Below are 22,216 nucleotides of genomic sequence, written 5' to 3' on the forward strand. Positions count from 1 at the left end.
AGAAAATGCAATGTAAAAATATGTCGATATCTGGTTTTTATTTTATCTTATATATCACAACAAATATTACAGTTTTTACGATCGCTTAGACACATTTCTCAATACTTGGGTCACTTTTACAAAACTCTTTACACAGCGAAACACAACATCAGTCTATGTGGGCTAAACTGTGGATTATTTATCATTGCTTTGGCACAAAATAAATTCAATGACTTCATTCACATTTCTCACTTAGACAACCACCGGCAAAACTCGATATACTACAAGGCCAATTTGCACGTTTACATACTCTTTTAAAAACTGTTAAACGTAAGTTCAAAATCTAACATAATACAAAATTGAATAAGACAGCAATTTGATACATTTATACAGTAATACCATTACCATATTGAAATATTTTCTGAATCTAAAAAATAAAATATCATCAGAACAATTATAGCTTAGTCTTTCAATTTCATTAGCATCTAAAAAGAAGGGGAAATCATTTTGTACATTAATGTAAACACAGACTATGTGACACTGAAGTTAATTCTAAACAGTAGAGTGTCATTCTTGTTTTGTAAAGAAACATTACAAAATAAAACATTGTATAATGCTTCCTGTTGTTAGTGTTTTTTAGGTCTGAGTTGATTTGAGACATGTATGAAGTTTTGAACTTCAAAACTATTGAAGCATTTTAAATTAGATTAAATGCGGTGCCAGGTTAAAAGTTGGTTAGGAGAACTGTGTAAAGAGTTAGTGACCCAGGTATTGAGAAATGTGTCCTAGCGATTGTTTAAAAAAAAAAAAAAAAAAAAATGTAAGAAGACCAGTTTTGGCCTTTAAAAGTTGTACAACAATCCCTGAGGGATTCAAACCAAAATCTAATTTCTTGGAAGTCAAACTGCATTTATAGGTACAAAAGTGACACAAAATGAAGTAGAAAGTTAAAGGTCCAGGCAAATTAGAAAGTTGTTTTGACAACTTCATCACTTTGCATATGCTTACAGTGGTTCTCCTGGTGACCACTGCTGTGCACGTTTAGTATGTTTCCCTTATTTGACACACTCAGGTCAATTCATGGAGCTCTTTCCGGTCACACTTTAAATTAGGCGTCTTTAACTACTATGTGCTTACATCAAAAAATAAGTACAATGTACTTATTGTGTTCATGTTGTAAAACATGTTTGCTGCAGGTTTGGTGGTATGAGTAGGTTTAAGGGTGGATTAATAGGTAGGGGAAGGGTCAACAGTATTATTATAATTATGATTACTGAAATTGATTACAGATTTAATTACATGCAGGTATTTTTTTTAATACAAGTAAATATATAAGTGCATTGTACCAAATGGTTAGTTTAAATGTTAGTAGCTAAAGACACCTAATATAAAGTGGGAACCTCTTTCCTACCAAACTAATGATCTGAATCAGGTATGTTAAATAAAGACAAGATACAAAAATGTGCAGAGCAGTGTGTACCCCGGACTAGAGTTGAGCACCAATGACTAGGGAACAACAGTGAAGAACAAACCGTCTTTAAATGAGCCAGCATGCTTCCTGTTCCTGATCCTCCCCAATGTTCTCTGTGAGGAAAGACAGCATATGACAATGTGATATAAAAAAACTTTATCTCTGCATGCTTAAAAATGTAAAAGGTTCTTTGATATTTGATGCTCTCAGTAATTGAAGCTCTGAGATTGGCAAGAGCAGCTTCCAAGTCCTCAGTTCACATCCTGCTGGATCTGTCTGCTGCCTTGACACAGTTAACCACCAGATCCTCCTGTCAATCCTAAAGATGAAGGGGATCTCGGGAACTGCACTCCAGTGGTTCAAGTCTTATCTCTCGGGTAGGTCCTTTAGGGTGTCGTGGAGGGGTGAGGTGTCTAAGACCCAACATCTAGCCACTGGTGTGCCTCAGGGCTCAGTGCTTGGACCACTTCTCTTCTCAATCTACATGACATCACTAGGATCTGTGATTCAGAAACATGGCTTTTCCTACCACTGCTACGCTGATGACATGCAGTCATGCAGATTTGACTTGTACAACATCAGAAGGATCAGGCCCTTCCTATCAGAGCATGCTAAACAACTCCTTGTTCAGGCGCTTGTTCTATCCAGACTGGACTATTGTAATGCTCTCCTGGCTGGTCTCCCAGCTTGCACTGTCAAACCTCTGCAACTGATCCAGAATGCTGCAGATAGAGTGGTCTTCAACGAGCCGAAGAATTGCGTTGGATTGTACTGTGAAGGGTCATAGCACTTACATACTGTTGTCCTACTGCAAGTTTAATTGCTTCTATTGTTTTTCATTTGTAAGTCGCTTTGGACAAAAGCATCTGCTAAATGAATAAATGTAAATGTAAATGATGACTTGAGAATTACTACCATTCTTAGTTTGTCTAATCTAAATTGATGACATTGATTCCACATAAACATCCCATGGAATTACAAAAACTCTTTTAATGGTTTGAATGAAAACAGATATTGGCCTTTACTGACAGAACAGCATGAACGGAACGCTAGATTTAACATTGCTATAATCCTGTATAAAACAGAGTTTGATTAGGGCTTTTTACATCTGAATTAGGAAACCCTGGGTCACTGTAAACTGAACCCTGGGTTATCTTGCTTCACGTTTCACACTGATCATCATTTACAGTGCTTAGCATAAGTAAACACACCCATGCTAAAGTTGACTAAAATGAGGAAAAAAAAAAAATATCTTTTGGAAATTGATCTTAATGGCTTAATTAAGAAAATGAGGAAAACTCCAACCTTTAAGGGCACCAATTTTCTTTGTGAATGAATAATGTATCGTAAATAAAGAAATGTTCTTCCTTAAAATACAGGGCGCATAAATCAGGACACCTCTATGTTAAATTCCCATAGAGGCAAGCAGATTTTTATTTCTAAAGGCCAGTTATTTCATGGATCCAGGATACTATGAATCCTGATAAAGTTCCCTTGGCTTTTGGAATTAAAATAACCCCACATCATCACACACCCTTCACCATACCTAGAGATTGGCATGGGGTACTTTCCATAAGATCATCTCTCAATGCAAATCAAACCAGCTACTAGGCGAACTGAAATAAAACCATGCCAATCTCTAGGTATGGTGAAGGGTATGTGATGATGTGCGGATATTTTAATTCCAAAGGAATTTAGGATTCTAGCTGTAACATTTCTAACATCAGATAGTTTCACACTGTACAAGTTTGTCACCGCAAAAACGGTGCAGGGTTTCATAATCCCAGACTAAATATAGCTAACCCCGCTTCTAAATTACAAGTGTGAAACGTTCCTTTACCCGGGGTTAAAAGTGCGGTTTAGAACGACGATAACCCAGGGTTAAGTGCAGTGTGAAAAGCTCTGTTGTTGATTCAACAAACGACATTCATTCAAAAGCATCCAAGTGGTTTAATAACATAATAATCTGAGAACAAGACACTTGCCTTGCGTCCCGGTTTGTGTTCTTGCTTTTGGTTGGCCGCCTTTGCTTCACTGACCAGTGTCAGCGTTTCCGTTTGGAGTTCGCTTGGCAAAGCATCGAGATTCAAACTGGTGACTGCAGCACGGTACGATTGATTCCTGCGGTTTCTCCTCAGCGAAAACCCATCAGCTGCATCGCTGTCATAGTCCTCCCAGGAGATGTCCGTGGCCTGCAGGGAGACGGGCAGGGTCACCACGGTCGTGTGGTGGCGGTTTTTTGGGCGGCTAGTCACTGCCAGGTTCTTGGGAATGAGCTGTTGAGTGCCCAGCTTCCGAGCCGCATTACTCTGGGTGCTGAGCACAGTTCTCCTCTCATCTACTGGTGAACTGGCAGTGGACAGGTCGAAGCTCGAAGCCGAACGTCCTGGCGGCTGGTCCAGCGTAAGGGCTGAGCTGAAATAGCTCCCCGGAACAAGAAGAGACTTGTCACCCATGGAGCCATCAGATTTTCTGTTAGACATGGCACCTTTACTTGGTTTCCTGTTTTTGGCTGATTGAAAGTGTTTTTCCCTTAGAGAACATCAGCTTGGGGTCCACAGCAGACCACTGCAAAAACCTGTTACAACAGAGATAGATTGTTGGTGGCCGATCTGAATTCTGACTTATGATGCAGCTTGAATCATAATGACACCTTGTTTGTTCGTTGGCCAGAGGAGAACTGACCCCTTCCGACTGAGCCTGGTTTCTCCCAAGGTTTTTTCTCCATTCGGTCACCTGATGGAGTTTGGGTTCCTCGCCACTGTCGCCTATGGCTTGCTTAGTTAGGGACACTTAAAGGGATAGTTCACTTTGAAATTAAATTTTGGTTTGTTTGAGCTTACCTCAAGGGCATCCAAGATGTAGGTGTCTTTTTTTCCTCAGTAGTTTCAATTTTGATATTTTTAGGTCAAAACGTTCCATCAATGTGTACTTACGATGGGGAATTGTTTTAATTTGGACTCTGTGCATGCTCTTTGAGACAATGACCATAGAACTGCATGATATGACTGTCAGACAAGAACGGTTTGACCTAAAAATATCAAAATTGAAACTACTGCGGAAAAAAAGACACCTACATCTTGGGTGTCCTTGAGGTAAGCTAAAACATACCAAAATTTAATTTCAAAGTGAACTATCCCTTTAATATTCATCAAAAATGAATCGATCTGACTGTACTGACGCTGTTGTATGAGAACTGAGCTGGATGAGGACGACTTTTTGTTGTTGTTGCAGAACTGCTTTATAGATTAAATTAATTAATTTAATAATTGATGATCTTTACAACCGAACTGAATTAACACAGAACTGACTTCAGCTGAACAACAGCCAAAATTGCATCATTTTCCTGTTAACAAAGCAACTGATGCAACTAATGCCTATTCGCCACCCTTTCTCATTCAACAAAGTACTTAATGAAGCGAAAGGAAATGTTATTATGAACTAGATTTCGCTTATACCGTTTAATATAAATACCATCTAAAGTTAATGCAGCAACATATCTAGCTTTTCACTCTGAAAACAAAAGAAACCAATATTACATAAAGAAGTATTTTTTAGACCTTATTTATATTATAGTGCCGTTTATTTATATAGCGCTTTATCTATCTATTAATCTACCAATTATTAAACAAATTCAATTTCAGCTGTAAAGAAGCTCTACAAAAGGTAAAAGTGTCATTATTCAGTTCATTGTTAATTCAATTAAGGTCAAAACAGTGTCAATGTTGCAAAATTAATGTAATTCTCCAGCTCTATTCAGTCCAGATTTTGTTCTCATCCGATAGTTACAGTGCATTAAATCGATTACTGAATACTCATTTTCTTTTATAACTTTAAAAAGTGTCAAATAATATATTAATGTACAAATAATATATGAAAAAATATATACAATTTGATGAGAAATATTTTATGATGATTAATGAGAATTTTGAAATAAACAGTTATATATGTATATGCAACACAAATGTGGGGTTTGTTCTATGCATGTAGATAGATATGTTTTAATTATTTATTTTATACATGTGTCAGCATTGCCAACACTGTAAAAAATGTCTAACCTCCCCAACTCAAAATGTTCTAGTGACTGGTCACATCAAAATTTTTCAATTGGCCCAAGTGAAATTCTGCTAATTTAATTTGACCAATTTGCAGAATTTCACTTGGGCCAGTCTGAGTCACTAGAAAATTGAGTTGGGGAGGTTAGAATTTTTTACAGTGAAAGCATATAACTCCGCCTGTTACTTTTCCAGGAACCCTGTCTTACATCTGTTTGGAATGTCCCTTGATCACGGAAACAGGTGCAATCATAAATCATGGGAAACATTTGTAAAGTCTTGCATAATAGCACATAAACAAACAATTATGCCACTTGGGCAACAGAATTAGTACAGTTTCCATTTACACTAAAAAAATAAAAGGTTTTTATAAAATTGCTTTTCACAGCAATGTCATTGAAGAACCATTCTGGGTTTCTCAAAGAACCTTTCAGTGAATTTTATTTTTACTTTTTTTTTTTCTCAGTGAGAAGATTTTTAATTTTCCTCAATTGATCTGAAGATCTTTTTCCCCACTCCAGTGTAAAGAAACTTTTGTGCAATGTAAAGCTTCCATGGATTCCAAGGAACCATATGCCATTTGCCAACAAAAAACAAAACATTTATTGTACTTTATTGTAAAAAAACAAACATACATGTGTTAATGGCACATGGGGTCAAAATAGATAGGCTACGCTATATCAAAATGTAATAAAACGTCCAAACTGGTAGTCTGACTGAACTTTGTTCTTTAGAGACGTCATATAGCATAATGTTGGATACAACTATATAGACACGGCGGGAATCTTTTAACACACATTACTGATCGCAGTCACCTGGATAAACAACTCAACTGCATTTCACGCCCGGACATACTAGTTATCAACAACAAACAACAGCACTTTCAGTCTGTTTAAAGGTCATACAGAAATAATGGCTGGACTTACCCGGCTAATTTCACATGAACTGTGCTTTTAAAAGTGTGAAGATGTCAGATTTCCCTGCCTGCAAGGACCCAGAACATAGTATATATACGTTTAGAAGATTGTCTACACATTCCTGCGCCGTCTCTGTACAACGCAATACGTCACTCCAGGTGAGCCGGAGAAACACCCACCGGTGATTGAGTTCATACTTCCTCAAACTCTTACACTTTGCAGAATCTTGAAACCGAATTCTTCTTTTCGTAAAAATTAGATATTGATTTGAGCACTTAAGACCAGACCGAATATGTGTTTATTTATTTTTTATATCTATTTAATAATCTACTGGTTTTCCAGAAGCGTCCTTCAACGGTAAAGATGCTCATGCGCCATCTGCTGGTGAAGTTTGACACTATATTAACACTTCGCTAAACCCCGCCCCCTTAGTTACAGTTGTTTCTGATTCTGTAGTTAACCTTCAGCACAGCGTTTTAAAGTGAAAATGAAAGATGTTTTTTTTGTTGTTGTCAAATTTCCCCTGAGACTTTTAATCATCTATTTTGGGAGTGTCCCAAGACCCAAATATTTTGGAAAGACATCAATGGAAGTAATAATTTATCTACAAAGAAAATATTTCTGCTAACTTTGAAGAAGTTGATGTTATGAACTAAAATGTTTTTCTTTTGATGGTGATAAAAACATTTTGTTTATATTTAATTTAATTATTATACTTGTCCATTACTATATTCATAAAGTCAAATGAATGAAAAAAATGCCAAATTCTGAAAAATTTAAAATGAATAATAAAATATATTTAGAAACAATATCAAAATGTAAAAACTTATAAGAAAGGAAAACTGCACAGCTGTTTAATAGGTACAAGTTTTTCTGTAAAATGCCTTTCTTTCTTTCTTTCTTTCTTTCTTTCTTTCTTTCTTTCTTTCTTTCTTCGTTTTTCCCCCATTTTGTTTATCCCTGACATTTATGGTTATGTACTCCTGTATGTAAATTATGTTTTGTTCTTATTAAAATGCAATAAAAAAAATGAATGAAGTAATCCTTCATTGAAGTGGATTCTTCTGATAAGCGTTAGGCTATAAAATACTGTCATTAAGTCTGTTCAACGTTCACTTGTCTTGCTATACCTGTTCAAATGTACTGGAAATGAATATTTACAGTAAACAATGACGAATTCTACTAACATCCTGCAATCAGGTTTACATATTGGAGGTTTAGGATATAGGCCTAGGCCTACATAGGCTGTATTTATAATGTTTTATGCCTATACAGTAGCCTCACATTAATGGTAAGTTATTTCTTGCTTGCATTTATTTGTAACATTCAGTCCTCCAACTTAATTTGTATTCATGAACATTCTGTAAAAAACAAACACATTTAAAAAAGATTAGCTTATATCAGCTAGAGCATCTTTGAAATGTCACTGAATTGATATTTCAGACTGCTCCTTGTTTGACCGTTTAAGTCTGAGCAGCTGAATTGTCACTATATAGGCCTATATGGATTGGATGTGTGTTTTGTAATGCATATTAAATATTTCACAGGCAAAAATTATTTACAATTTTTATTACATTACTTGTTTTGCCACTGGGAAAATTAAAGTTTACAATAGTCTGCCTATGAAAGTCAGGCTGAAAACAGAAAAAAAAAAAAAAAAAAATCACATGTAACTGATATTATAGGGCCGTAGGAGTTTATAAGCATTTCTGTATGGAGTAATTATGAATAGAAAATCTTCGAATGGCAATGGCGATCACATCTTTGATTTCAGCATCATTATGGCATCTGATAAAAGCAGAATGTTCCCAAACTCAAGGAGGGCCATGCATGTTGTTTTTTTTTTTTTTTTTACAGTTTTACAAAAAAAAAAAAAAAAACTTAAAATACATCAACTCTAACCATCACACAGTGTATGACACAGGATAGACGAACGACATTTATATGCATGTGTATGCACACACACATATACTTTCTCACACATGCACGCACACGTACAGATTCACATCCGGCACTTTTCTGATGTCTAGTTACTCTAAACACATTAACAATAGAGAATAAGCAGAGAAAGAAAAAAAGAAGCTTATTTTTTGGGGACCACAGCATCGCTGAATACAATGTCATGATTTCATGACATATTAAGCTAGCTACCAACATCATTTCCCCTCCCAATGTAAACGTCCTATGCAAATCTCAGCACAGATGACTTTTCATTAAAGATGCAATCGAGTATTTAAGACATTGGCTTCTTATGGGTTTTAGCGCTGGTTTGATGGATAGGTCTGAGAAACATTGTCTGGGAAGACTTGCTATGGCCAAATATCAATTGCGATCTCTGACACCATCTTCTGGTGAAATATTGCTGTCGCATTATGTACAATAAACCCATTGTTCTAACATCCAATGAAACTACTGGTAAAATATCTATACTTGATATTTCCAAATTGCACAATTATTTAATATAAAGAAACAAAGATGTACCATAACACAAAGCTTCACTTATTTTATGCAAGGATACACCTGTTCAGGACTATCATACTTCATAGATTATGACCACATGAAGTAAATTTAAAAAAGCATTCAAGCAGAGTACATGTGATTTCCTTGACATATATTATCTATCTATACATACAAATACTACTAGAGATTTGAAACGAGACGTAAAACAATGTGTGGAGCTGGAAGTGTGAAGCTAACGTGCTAAACAATATTTTCTGAAAAATAATAATTTACAGATCTTTTTAGTTCTCGAGACTGCTAAATAATCATATACATAAGACCTGACCATAGTAAAACATTAGTTTAATTCATTTTTCACTCTTTTCACGGAGCATCTTCAGGGCTAAATAACATTAGGAGACTGAAGAAGTGATGATGAAGTGGTCGAGCAAGCGGAAGGTGGTGCGGTGACCCGTCCGTGGTTTGTGTCTAAAGGGTCTGGCAGATTCTGACCCGTGTTAGCAGAGAGTTGTGCAAGAGTGATGAATGTGAGTTTACTACTGTTTCGCTATGTCGCCTTTCTTTAAAATGATCTGCCGTTGCCACGGCGCCAGCTTGGTTTCATCATAGCCTAGTGTCCGTAGTCGCTCCTGTTCCGACTTCTCCTCGTTCTCTTTCTCTTTTCGCCGTCGTTCCTCCTCTTTTCTACCGGGGTGAGAAAAGAAAAGAAAGGTGAAGGAGGGTACATTAACATGTTTTGGGTCAAATTGCATATAATGCACATTAAAGGTGCAGTGTGTGATTTATAGCGGCATCTGGTGGTGAGTTTTGCGAATTGCAAACAGAAAGTCACTTGCGGCCTATCCCTCCCTTTTCAAACTCGAATGAGAAGCTACGGTGGCCGACGTAACCAGCAGCACATTTCTCCCCACACAGCAAACTCTGTAGCGCTGTGTGTTCGCTGTCGGCTACGGTAGAAACATGACGTCACAATATGTCGACCTTCATTTAAGGGGGTGCCCGCGCTTATGTAGATATAAATGACTCATTCTAAGGTAATAAAAACATAACGGTTTATTAAGTAAGGTCTTTATACAGCACTGAAAACATAGTTATGGATCTTACATTGCATTTCTGTCAATAGATCCTCAGAAATAATACACATTGCACCTTTAATACAATCAAAATGTAGCATAGTATTGATTGAATAGAAACTGCTTCTACAACTACTATTAGGACTGCAACTATCACTAGTGAAAGTCTTACCTTTTCTGTTCCCTGTCCATCCAGGAGCGAATAAAAGAAATTAGAGGATTACACGTATATATATATATAAGTATATTTTGAAATGTTTGTACAGAAGTCACTACAACAGTTAAAAACACTACAACAGAAAATAATTTACTTACTTATTATCACTTTGGTATTATAATCCACAAAAGATATTGAGAGTAAAAGACAGAAAATTCACAGATTTGCATGGAAGACACTTCAGGCATAACTTTTAAAGGCAGTACTATCTTACTCATTCTTATTCTTACTAATTGTTACTCATATCTTAGTCTTATTCATTAGGTCTGTCATAAATAGAAAAAACAAAACAAAGCTAAAACTTTTTGATATTAGAAATGGGCAAAAGTTCCATTTATCTGTAACCCTCTGGTGTTCTTCGCGTGGACGTTTTTTTTTTCTCAATTAAAGGAATGTACTATATTTTAGCTTGATAATGTTTTTCTATTTAATATTTTGTATTTTTAGGGGATTTTATAGTACTACATTATATTTACGCAGCAGTTGTAATCCATTTGTTCACGTTTTGAGCATAGACCTTAAAATTACATTTCTAACTTAAACTGTCGTAAATCTTGAATGCTTTAGAGTACAGACTTAAGTTTGATGTCTTTTCAAAGACGACACTTGGCAGATTATTGCTGAAGTGAAAAAAGTTCAAAACAGTTACAGAATTGTACCTTTATTGTTATAAAAAATGCACAAAAATAATTTTTTTATATGAAATCTATATTTTCAAAAACACGTTTTACTCTAAAACGGCAAGAAAATCAAAGCCATAAATCTAAACAAGTTGTGTTGAACTTGATATCTCAAGTTCAAATATATTTGTCTTCTATTCATTTCCAATGCGGTCAATTTTTCCTTTCTTTTTTTTAATGCGGTAATTTTTGACCACGATGAGCACAAATGTGACTATTTTTTTCAGGACCATTTAACCATTTCAAATCATGTCCATGATTTTTGTGTGTGTGTGTTTAAAAGCAAGTGCCAAAACCTTTACCAAGTTTCATACCACTTTGATGAAGAAGAAGAAGAAAAAGAAAAAATAAATAAATAAAAAATTCAGTCAAAAAGGACAGCAGAGCACCAGAGGGGTTCTGATTGTATAGTAATGAAATAAACACTTATGTGATGAATGAGGTTTGCAAACAGTAAACAGAAAGACACAGGAGACAAAAAGAAGGAGAGAGAAAGCCAAAAGCAAGAGCCCTGGCTTTAACTTACTTTTCTTCATCCATCTTTTTCTTCATAATATCTCTCCTCCAGGCAGGCAAGGAAGCCAGACGGGCCGCCTCTTCGTCAGTCTGTCACAAACAGGAAAGAAAGACACATAGCTGAGGATGAGATCAGCAAAGGTTTTTTAGGTTAATAACATTTCATGAAGACAACTTCAAGATCATATTTGATCACAAAGCATTGGAGTGCATACTGGTACTGTCACATCTGCCAGCTGGAGTGCACAAGATACCCACTAGAGGGCATTCCTCCCTAGTCCAATTCTATCAGATCATGAATGTTGTGATGACATTCAGCTGTGTCTCATTACCATGTTAAACTCTGCCTATATAAGCCCTGTCTTTTTCACTTAATCTTTGTGAAGACTTGTTAGTGTCACACTGTATTTCTGTGCGTACATATGATGATTCTGCCCGGTTCCCTTGATCTTGGATGCTGTTATTGTTTAGATTTATCTTCATCTTCCCTGTGGTTTTGATCCTTTAGATTGTGGATTACCTTTAATAAATGGCTGCTTTTGGATCTTCAACCCACGTGTGTTAGAGCAGTTCATGACAGGTACACTCTCTGAATAAAAGGAACAAAAGCTGTCACTAGGGTGGGACCCTTTCAAAAGATACTAATATGTATCTTTAAGGTGCTAACATGCACCCCTTAAGGGGTGAATAAGGTACAAAGGTGTACCAAAGGTGTCCTTTTGAAAGGTGACAGCTTTTGTACCTTTTTTTTTCCGGAGTGCATGAAACCGTATCTTGAATACTGGAAACACTATAAAGTTCAATAACTAAATTTTGTAATGTAAAGTATAAAAAATAAATAAAATAAAACTAATCCTATTAGTGTATAATTAAACAGGATATAATTTTTGTATAGGCCTACATGTGAAAAGGTGATCCTGAATGTTTCTATCAGGCCAAGCCATATGATCAGGCTGTACTGAACATAACGACGATATAGCAAAGCACTATTGTGCTCATTTACATTTACAACCAGTCTAAACTCGAGGTGAACTCTGGTGCTCCAGTGCAACCACAACTCCATATACATGGCAGAATCCTACTATTTAAACTAATTCCATGGTTTTCATACAGAATATGCCACCAAAACCCTTTAACACACTCTTTAAAAAAACAAAACACACGCACATTTTCTGTATACACTCCCCAATAAAGTTTTTTGGTTTTTCTTTCACTCAGGTAATGTGTGCACAGTGTGAAAAGGGATCTTCTTCCTCCATTCAGTTGGTAACTATACCCCAGCAGAGGGGGTGGCCATCTCCAGCTTCTCATTTCCCCTTCAAACAGATTGATTACCTCAAATGCTACCGTGAAATGCTATTGGTAACAGCCAGAGTAAACTAATCCGTGTATTAATATTTCATTATTCCCCTGGGAATTATATGCACCAAAAAAAAAAAAAAAAAAAACTGGGAAAAAAATACAAAAAATGCTTGATAGATGAAATGCTTTGATAGATGCAGAAGTTTAGAGGGTGCAGCTATGACATTAGATGTTCTTTCATCAATACTTCCACTAATAATATAGTATTGCTTTTCTTTTAAATGTTGGGTAGCTTTAGGATTTTGCCTAATAATTTGGAAAATTTGAAAGACAGATTAAAGATTCTTTTTTAAGAAAACGGCTATACTGAATCTATAGAGGGAAAATGAAATCCATTGCTGTAGAGAACACAGTTACTGTTGAAAGTTTGTAGTTGAAAGATAAAACAAAAAACAAAACAAAAACGTTAGTTAAGAACAATACTTCCAGAGATAGGGTAACTCCAACAGAGGGATAAATGTATTCGTACAGATAAATATTTTGGCCTTATTAAAATGTCATATTTTACCATAATTGTGCATAAAAAATTATAGCAAAGTTTTGTCCCATTATGCTGTCACATTATTTTTACCCCATTTTTATGAGTTTACCCCAAACCTGTCATTATGGTATGTGTCCATATTATTATTTTTTTGTTAGGGTATAAAAATGAGAAAATAATAGAAAATAATTTCCTTTAATCAAAATATAATAATCCTTTTGAAATACGGCTTTGTGCAATTCAATTATTTGAGTGTCTATGATATAATCAGAAATAAAACATTTCACTTTTACCATACAGCATGGTTTTAACGTGGTGCATATTTAATATGTGCCATTATATACTTTTCTAATTGACATACTTTCAATACTGCTGGAGTTGACATACACACTTCCTACAGTCCTGCCTTCTTAAGAAAATGGCTGCTAAATGCCCTCAAGAACACAGCTTGAGCTTGACTCCAGAAATAACCGTGATGCCATAGTTAACTCTCTAATTCTTATTTAACTCTTTAGCTAAGTAAGTCCATGGAACCTAACAAGAGTTAATTGTAGGGCAATAAATAACTTTACTAAGCAAACATTAAATGGTAAATTTAAGTCAATAAGTAAAATATATGTTCTTAAAAAGGTGTTTAATCATTTTAATAATGTTATAACAGCAAATCACAAATTAAATTATTTTGACTTATGAACCCAATGATGTACCCAATGATGTACCCAATGAACTTAGATTTATTTATTTTGTGTAAATTTCTCAGAAAATGAACAAACCATCAAACCGACACTTCAAACATGGCTAGATGGAACAAAACTGTAACAGTTGAATAATTTAAACCTCAATTTTAGGTGTAAAAAAACAACAACCAAAAAACATATGAATATCAATGGCAATAAAAACCTTTGCAGTTCAGAAGAAATCCATCTGCTTTTCAAAACCTCTCAAAAACAACATTGCCAAACACAACTGCTAACAAAAGACAATAAATCTGAAAGATAAAAAGGTCAAGAATGCTCATACACAAATGCATCATGGTTGAGTAAATAAAAACATTGATTATGTTCAGAAACTAAGAGCTGTGTACTCTTACCTCAAAAGAACACAAAGAAAAAGAGGGAACACATTCACTCCTATCCTAAAAAAATATTCTGATATTTTCCAAATAATTATGCAACATGCCAAATAAACCATTGAAAACAGATGATGTAAAACATATTGTAACTGTAATGTATGTCAATGGGCTTATGTGATTGCTTCTGATACACTCAATTGTAAGTCATATAAATACCAAACAATAGTTCAAAGTTACAAAATTCAAATGGCTTCTTTTAATGAATGAATCAGAAAGAATTCAATCAATAAGCAAAATGATGTTTAAAAAATGGTCAGAATAATCTTACACTTTAATTTCAAGAAACTGCATTTTGTGCTTCAAAGTGTGTGCTGATTATTTTATTGTTTTATACGCTCACTGAAAAGTTGATGTTCTGCTAAAAAAGACTGATCTTTCCTTCACTTCACCCAGTGAGGTGAGGTGCTATGTTTTCTATGATATTTCGATGTATTTATTGTTTTATCGGCATGACAGCAGTTTCCAAAACGTCAATATTGAGTTTTTACACCCCAGCTTACAGTTGGTTGTAAGAAGTCTGATGACAAATGATGACAGGACAGGTTGTTGCTTAAATTCAGTTAAGCTCAACATTTGATTGTTTCTTTTAACAATCAAGACCTCAACATTTTCTAGAACTAAACTGCCTTTCTGACCCAACTGTTTGCTGACCTGCTTAACACAAGCATTTATTCTGTCTCCTTATAATTGTGTTTCATCCTTCAAATAATTTGACCTGATAAGTCATATGTCAAACATCTCAGCTTCCTTCTCTTTCCAGAAGGCGAAGCTTCGATCAATATATCTAATAATTTCCTCATTGCTAAACTCTTTAAGTTCATAAATAAGCTTGATGGAGTCCTCATTGGGCTCCTCTTTGGTATTTGCTGGGCCCTGTTTGTTCACAGTGTGTGGGGCTACCGTCTGGGGGCTTTCAACTGTTATGGTTGCTTGCGTTACTGTGTTTTCTGGCTGAGGTGCATCTTGTGCTGCAATGGGAGGTAGTTGGACTTCAGTACGACTCTTCTGTATTTCTGTATGGTTTTTAATGTTCTCCGCTGAGTGTTCTGAAGAGCCCTGTTGGGTGGCCATAGCACAGTCATCTGAAGTTGGCCGTGTATGTTCAAAGGGGACATCTGGTGGTGAAATACCTGAGAGACTTGCATCTGGAGCCCTTTGTGATATGCTTACGGATGCCTGCAGAACCTCTGGAGGGAGAATGAGCTCAGCAGCTTCCAGCAGCCCACCACCCTCAACAGAGTCACCAAAATACTTCACCTTGATATCTTCAAATCCATCTGACCAATCACGTTTCCCTTTCTCAATACTCTCCATTACCTCTCGGTGGAACTGGCGGATCACTTCCCATGGGTGACTGCCAAGTCTGTCAAACATTTCATAGCAAAGCAAGTGGCGGAACTTCCGCTCAGTGCGGGACATGTTCATCTCAAGAAGCTGGAAGTAGCCAAGCATGAAAAGGTCAAGGGTTAGACTCTCATATTGAACAGGTGACCCGTTGATGTGGGGAAGGAAGTGCTCAGGCCAGTAGATCATCTGAGCTCGACTGAGTCTCCGGATTTGTCGCGTGGGCACCTGGCTCATAATGGTCCTCCAGTGGCCAAGAAGATTTCCCACAACCTGTCTCTGTTTCATGAAATGCAGCAGTTGGTCATCCTCCGTTTGCATGGTACCATCCGGCTCAGCTAGGTTCTGATAATACAGGGAATGACAGTCATTCTCTTCAACACTTAGAGTCTTCCCTCTTCCTGAGCACTTGTAGGATTCACTCATTGTGTACTTTCTCCAGTGTTCCAGGAACAGAAACACAATCCTCTCCTTTCGCATCTCGATGCACTCCTGGACGTAGCTCAGGTCTGTTTGCACCTCTAGACTGCGGGTGAGCTGCTCTGAGGTTAGTGGATTCGTAGAGATGTCAGCGTGGTCATGGTGTTCTGAGTCAGATGGTCCTGTTCTTTCAGACCCAGTGTACATCAAAGTTGCATGGGACGGTGTTATAGGTTCCTCATTCACCAATGGTAAATTTGGATCTTGCTCTATTGGTGACCCATCTCCGATTTGTGAGTTGCTCTCACTGAGAGAGAACAGCAGCTCATCCTCCAAGATGGGCTCTGATGGGTAGCTACATTCACTAACTGCTGGCAAAGACCTTGTACGTTTGTATACGCGGTTCATTTTGTCATCCTCATACTTTGACTGGTTATGAATTTCATAATTGGCTTTCAGGTTCTTCACAGACACACCACACTGCTTAATTTCCTTCTCCACCTCCTCTCGAGTGGAGAAAGATTGCGATCGACCAATGTTTCCAGAGGGCACTGAATCTGAGATCCCTGTGTGGCCACTCTTCAGACCTTCGTACGTATATCCTTGAGTGATCATTTCCAGGATATCGATCTCCTTTCCACCCAAAGTGGCAAGCAAAATGGCCATGCTTTTGAGCAGTGTCGAGATCTTGCTGCACCAGGCAGGCAAGTCTTCTGCTTGCCCGTGAACCTGTTTGGGGTTGACGGAGAAGTGGTCTTGGTTCAAAGCTGCAGACACAGGCAAGAGTTGCTTCAACTCTTGCTCCAGCTGTTCCAGATCTTTCTCCACCTCTGACACTTTGTGCATGACCTGGAGGTTCTCAATCTGCTTCTCAATGCGGATAAGGTCGTCCTCTGTCATTAGTTCTCCAAATGGACCCAGAATAGCATTGTGCACGTGAGAATAATGCCAGTCTTGGGCTTGATAGTATCCACTGCCAGCAAACTAAAGTAGGTTCAGAGGAGGGTATAGAAAGGAACAAAACAGAGGAGGGGGTGCCCTTCAGCTTGTAGATCCGATGCGTTACATACACGCTTTTAAAGTTTCTTCACCCCAAACGTTTCAAACTTTACATGAATTTAGTGGTGCGATGATACTGCCTTGTTTTCACTGAGTTGACTTGCATAAGAAGATTCAGGCAAAAAAAAAAAAACCCTGCAAAAACAGCTTATTTGTCTTAAAATGTATTGTATAGGGTTTTGGTTGGAATCTATTAATTATATTAAATGAATAATCTGGGTTACTTTCAAATGATTGTCTATGGATACAATCAGTGACATGCTATTGAATACCGAATATTGAATACAATAATTTAAATGCAATTCAGTTTGTAAAACAAAAAGAAGAAACAAACAAACAGGGACTATAAAACGCATACTATGGAAGTCTGGTAGTGGTAAGTGGTAAGTGGGCCAGTGGATTTAAAAGCTCATATTTTTGTAAAAGCATTTGAATTCCTTGAGCCATAAAGTTGCCTAAACTGTCTCTGTGGGACTACTTTTCAAGGCAGAGTTATGAGTTACCAACATAATATTTGTGGATGGAGTGTGCATAACTCAGTTCCATGTAAATACTTTTTGTTTTCACATTAAGCTGATAAATGTGTTATGTCACTTCCTGGTATCCTTGTGCAGATACCATCAAACTGGGTTTATTTTTAGCTGGTCATGACATTAATTCAAAGATTAGTTACAACTTTGTACAGTCAGGGTTGGTAAGCAATTCTATCACACCAGTTTCATGATAACATGTGTAATGTTCAAGACTTGTGTGCCACTTTTCTGCAGGACTTACATTGTAAGAGTATTTAGAGAGTAATACAAGTGTTGTACGTGTGTTGTACACTTTAAGTATTTACAGTACATGTTTCCCATTCAGTTTGATGAATACAAATCTAAATTTAATGCCGATAATTCCACAGCCTGCCATAGATCTGTCCATAGACATTCATTTGAAAATGACCCAGAAGTGTCCTTACTTTATCTGTAAATTATATTTAGCCTGTGTTTCCAGGACTTGACCAATTTCCACTAATCTAAAATAAATAAATAAATAAATATTGAGAAGCTTTCTGAGCGTTAACAAGATGTATGAAAGTATAAGATAAAAAAATAAAAAAAAGCTTAATGAGTAGAATGAGCAAGATGACCAAGCACCAGTTGCAGTGTGAAGGGGCTTTGCATCACACCACTAAATCCCCATGTAAAAACTTAGAGCTGTCGTGCACCATCGCCAGTAAGCCACATTAAACTAATACTTCCTTAGTAAATGTCAAACACACTTAGGCTTGTCTTTGGATAGTCACAACAGCCCCAAATTAAACACTGCATCACTCAACAAAAAGTATAGGAAAAGCCAACCAAATGTCACGCTGCACGATACTCACTATAAAATCCAGACCAAAACTAAAGATTAAGAATCATTTTTAAAGTCTGTCTTTGCCATAAGCTGAAAACTATGTCTGACCAGTAATATAAAACTCTTTACACTTTAAGCTTTTTCAAATCAGAGCCAAACTCGTACCTACATGTTTTCCCCCCAGCTATTTGACTTTGCAATCAAGTAGGCTACATGCCAGAGGGACACATCGATGTATTCACAATAATTCAATAAATAAATATGTAGGAACAAAGTAGCCTGTAAAAGTGTTTGATAATGCCATCTAACTAAGGCAACTAGAAATAATCTAGCCTAGGTGACTGATGCATGCTGTCATGTAAAGCAATGTTCCCTGGATAAAATATATACACATATAATAGCCACACACTATTATTGATTCAATCACCAATTAATATCTCATCCCAACACTAATTCTCAATCCTTTCATCTATTAACAACATATTTGTAGGATTTATGTACTGACAATTCCTGCTAACCCGTAAATGGCCGCAGTTATGAAATAAATCAGAGCTGCACAAATTCACACAACACTGCTATGGTAACTCAAAGATCATAAACTCATTAGCCAGTTTCTCATTAGGGTCTAATGGAGAAGTGAATGACCACAATTTGTTTTAAATTAATATATATTTTCTAAATGGTTGGATATAGTTTTCTAAAAGAGTGTATACTCAAAAACCGGTCACACTTTAGATTAAGGTCCAATTATCACTATTAACTATCTATTAACTACAATAAACTCCCAATTACTGCTTATTAATAGTTAGTAAGGTAGTTGTTAAGTTTATGTATTGGGTAGGATTAAGGATGTAGAATATGGTCATGTAGAATAAGGCATTTATACGTACTACCAAACAGCCAATATCCTAGTAATCCTAGTAATATGTATGCTAATGAGCAGCTAGTTAATAGTGAGAATTGGACCCTAAACTAAAATGTTATCCAAAAATCACCATGCAGAGAATCATTGCTTAGCTATCCTCCATGTAGAAACTGTAGCTCAAACCTCAATTTCAAAGTTATCATTTACATTTTAAATCATAAGCTTTCTTAAAATCTAATGAGGTGATACTATAGCTCACACTACTAAAACTACAGGAGGATACTGTTGACCTCATAAGCTGAGAAAGTGCACTCATTTCCAATTATTAATTGTAAATGTTAAATTGTTAGTCATTTTCTTTGTAAACAGCAGTCTATATAAACATTCAAAAACAATTAGACATTAACTGTGAGATTGGCTATGTTCAGAAGTGAATACTAGCTTGTTACTTAGAGTGCACTGTATACTGCATACTATTAACAGCAGCATGATGCATTGTTGTCACACGACCTCATCATGTTACATGTGAGTGGCAACCAAGTATAATCTTGGAAATAAACATGGTTACTTTGTATTTTAAACGATATACTATCTTAACATGTCATAACTTTTGGAAGCCCAATTAAATAAGTCAAGAAATCACACCTTATATTACTTTCATTCATCACAATTAAAATGAAAGGTCAAGTGAGGTGCATTCTTTGTGTAAAGACAATTTGCATACTGTGCACAATATTCATGTACTGCAAAAACAGTAGTATATTAGTATGCGATTCCGAACAGTGATTATTTAACATGCTTAAGGACCCCATGAAATGCCTTGACATGCAGTTTTTTTTCTCTTGTGCTGACGGATATCCTACTGAAATGTGAAGTGAGGAGCTTATCCCCCAATAGCCTTTAGTTGATAAAACATAAAATAAAATAAAAACATTGACAAAAAAATAAAGAGCTTTTGTATCCAATTAATGGACGGGAAAGGAAATATATTGGATCGATAAGTTTGGGATGTTGGGATTGCATGCAGGTTTTGTCAGCTCTTAGGAATGTAGACCTATTAGCATATCGATGCCCTTAAACACATGGAGTCAAAGCCGAAATACTCAAATTGTGATTCTGTGGGGTCTTTAAGTATGTTATGAAGCTGGGATTTGAAAGCTTTGGTTAAAGTGTCTAAATGTTGAAATCTAAGTTGGATAAGAGATGCACTGGCTCAGCTTATGTTTAAAACACCCAACTGATTCATCACTCACCTTTCTCTTGTTCTCTTCCTCCTCCTGCATCTTCACTTGTAGTTTCCTCACCATCACCTGTCGCTTCCACTCTGGGATGGCTCGGCCCTGCTCGTCATGTGTGGGCACCAGATTCTCTGCATCCACCACACTGGATTTGCTCTGGCCAACAGCAGTATTTCCATTGACGGTGGCTGCAAGCTGCTCACTGCTCTGTGAAACGGACAGGTTCTGGGGTGACCCGCCACTGGTGGTGGGAGTGGGTGGCGTGGGTGGACAAACAGGCGGTGGAGATTCTGGCTTTGCGGATTGGGTGTCGTTGGACTGGGGTTTTGGCAGAGGCTCTGGCGGCGATGATGGACGTTCCTCCTGGAATTCAAAATGATCAATCAGAATTGAATGTTGCAGAAGAAAATATAGATATAGTGACTGCTGAATTGAATAATAAAAAGACACTCTTAAAAATAAAGACTCTTCAATGGTTTTTCGTAGCATCTAATGGTAGGGACACAGCAAACTGACGCCAAAGAACTAGCGCTGATGAAAGGCGACTGTGTTGTCGCCTAGCGTCGCCTGCGTTGAGGCAAAGAATCTGCATTTGAACTTACCAAGAGAACTACAGCTGACTGGCAACTAGCATGCGCTTTCTGCGGCTGCGTGTAAATGAGACAACTGTCTATTTCGGCAGATTTATTTGTCTATATTCGTCGTTCAAAAAGGGAAACCGACGCTGCTGGCTGCAGGTACACAAACCGTAACACAAATCGCCCAGGAACACTCAGGTAAGATGACGTAAAATTAGAACAGCCTTATATCTGTACCGTTTTGACTTCTTTGCTCGCTGTTTTGCTATTATTCTAGTGCACTGACCCATTCTAAAAGCTGAACAGCCAATCAGAGTTCTCTCTCACAGAATTGGCCCAAAAAAACCCCGACAGCGTCCGACTAGAGCCAACATTGCAGAAAACACAGAAAAAAAACGGAAGTTGTCTGCCAATTGTCGGCTTGGTGTGTCCCGGGCTTAAGGATCAGTTAACAATTGTCTTCCTAAAAAGAATCGGGTTCATTGAGGTTAAACATGATCTGTGCAAGCCATTGTTTTGCGAGATGAATTATTGGCTGTATAGTTCTTGTTAATATTAATAAATGTCACTTATCTTTTAGACTTTTTTGTTTCTCCTCTACTTTTTAAGAACTATTTTTCTATTACAAATAACTATTACCAGGGTTATTAAGTTGGTTATATGGTTCTTTGGAAAACATTGTATGTCGCATACATTTTAAACAATGCATTACAAAAACTAAGCAATTAAAAAATTCCATCCTAATTATGTCTTTGTCAGACTCAAAATCACTGTTTGGCAATTCAGAATTTTTTTGACAGCTCAGACTTATCCAAATTTACCATTGTTGTGTAATAAAACCAACATTTCAACTTATTGTCAGTTTATAAGCGATGTAACCTGGTGCTCTTTATTAGGCCTATAGACAATTTAGAGGAGAATAAATGTCATCAACACAACAACAGAGTCATCTTGTAATTACGATACTTGTAATAGTTACATTAAACTTTGGAAAAATTTAAACATTTCATTTACATAAGCAACCATACATG

The 22,216-nt window shown here is 36.7% G+C and overlaps 3 protein-coding genes across 7 annotated transcripts in view; all 3 read right to left on the bottom strand.

Annotated features, from left to right (window-relative positions):
* Window positions 1-6,801, bottom strand: part of arhgef16 (Rho guanine nucleotide exchange factor (GEF) 16) — a 30,524-nt gene extending 23,723 nt beyond the window's left edge. The window contains exons 1-4 of the mRNA XM_079637531.1: window positions 6,602-6,801; window positions 6,432-6,489; window positions 3,436-4,028; window positions 1,512-1,563 (exon numbers count right to left, since the gene is read on the bottom strand). Coding sequence (XP_079493657.1) covers window positions 1,512-1,563; window positions 3,436-3,933 — 550 coding nt within the window. The 5' untranslated portion in view covers window positions 3,934-4,028; window positions 6,432-6,489; window positions 6,602-6,801. The remainder of the gene's footprint in view (window positions 1-1,511; window positions 1,564-3,435; window positions 4,029-6,431; window positions 6,490-6,601) is intronic.
* Window positions 6,802-7,980: 1,179 nt separating this feature from the next.
* The window catches only part of espn (espin), an 87,413-nt gene continuing 73,177 nt past the window's right edge, over window positions 7,981-22,216 (bottom strand). For 4 of the 5 annotated variants that reach the window (XM_079637536.1, XM_079637534.1, XM_079637535.1 and 1 more), the window contains 2 exons: window positions 20,623-20,970; window positions 10,128-11,458 (listed from right to left, as the gene is read on the bottom strand). In XM_079637536.1, coding sequence (XP_079493662.1) covers window positions 11,375-11,458; window positions 20,623-20,970 — 432 coding nt within the window. In that variant the 3' untranslated portion in view covers window positions 10,128-11,374. Of the gene's footprint in view, window positions 9,567-10,127; window positions 11,459-20,622; window positions 20,971-22,216 lie in introns of those variants that run through there. The other variant, XM_079637537.1, reaches the window with a different exon arrangement.
* On the bottom strand, window positions 15,067-17,007 carry LOC307011776 (espin-like protein; the record flags this gene model as incomplete). Its single annotated transcript, XM_079637788.1, has 1 exon — window positions 15,067-17,007. One exon carries the CDS (start codon window positions 17,005-17,007, stop codon window positions 15,067-15,069), a length of 1,941 nt encoding a protein of 646 aa, XP_079493914.1.

This window comes from Phoxinus phoxinus (genome assembly GCF_949152265.1).
Source record: "Phoxinus phoxinus genome assembly, chromosome: 15".
Taxonomy (NCBI): Eukaryota; Metazoa; Chordata; class Actinopteri; order Cypriniformes; family Leuciscidae; genus Phoxinus; species Phoxinus phoxinus.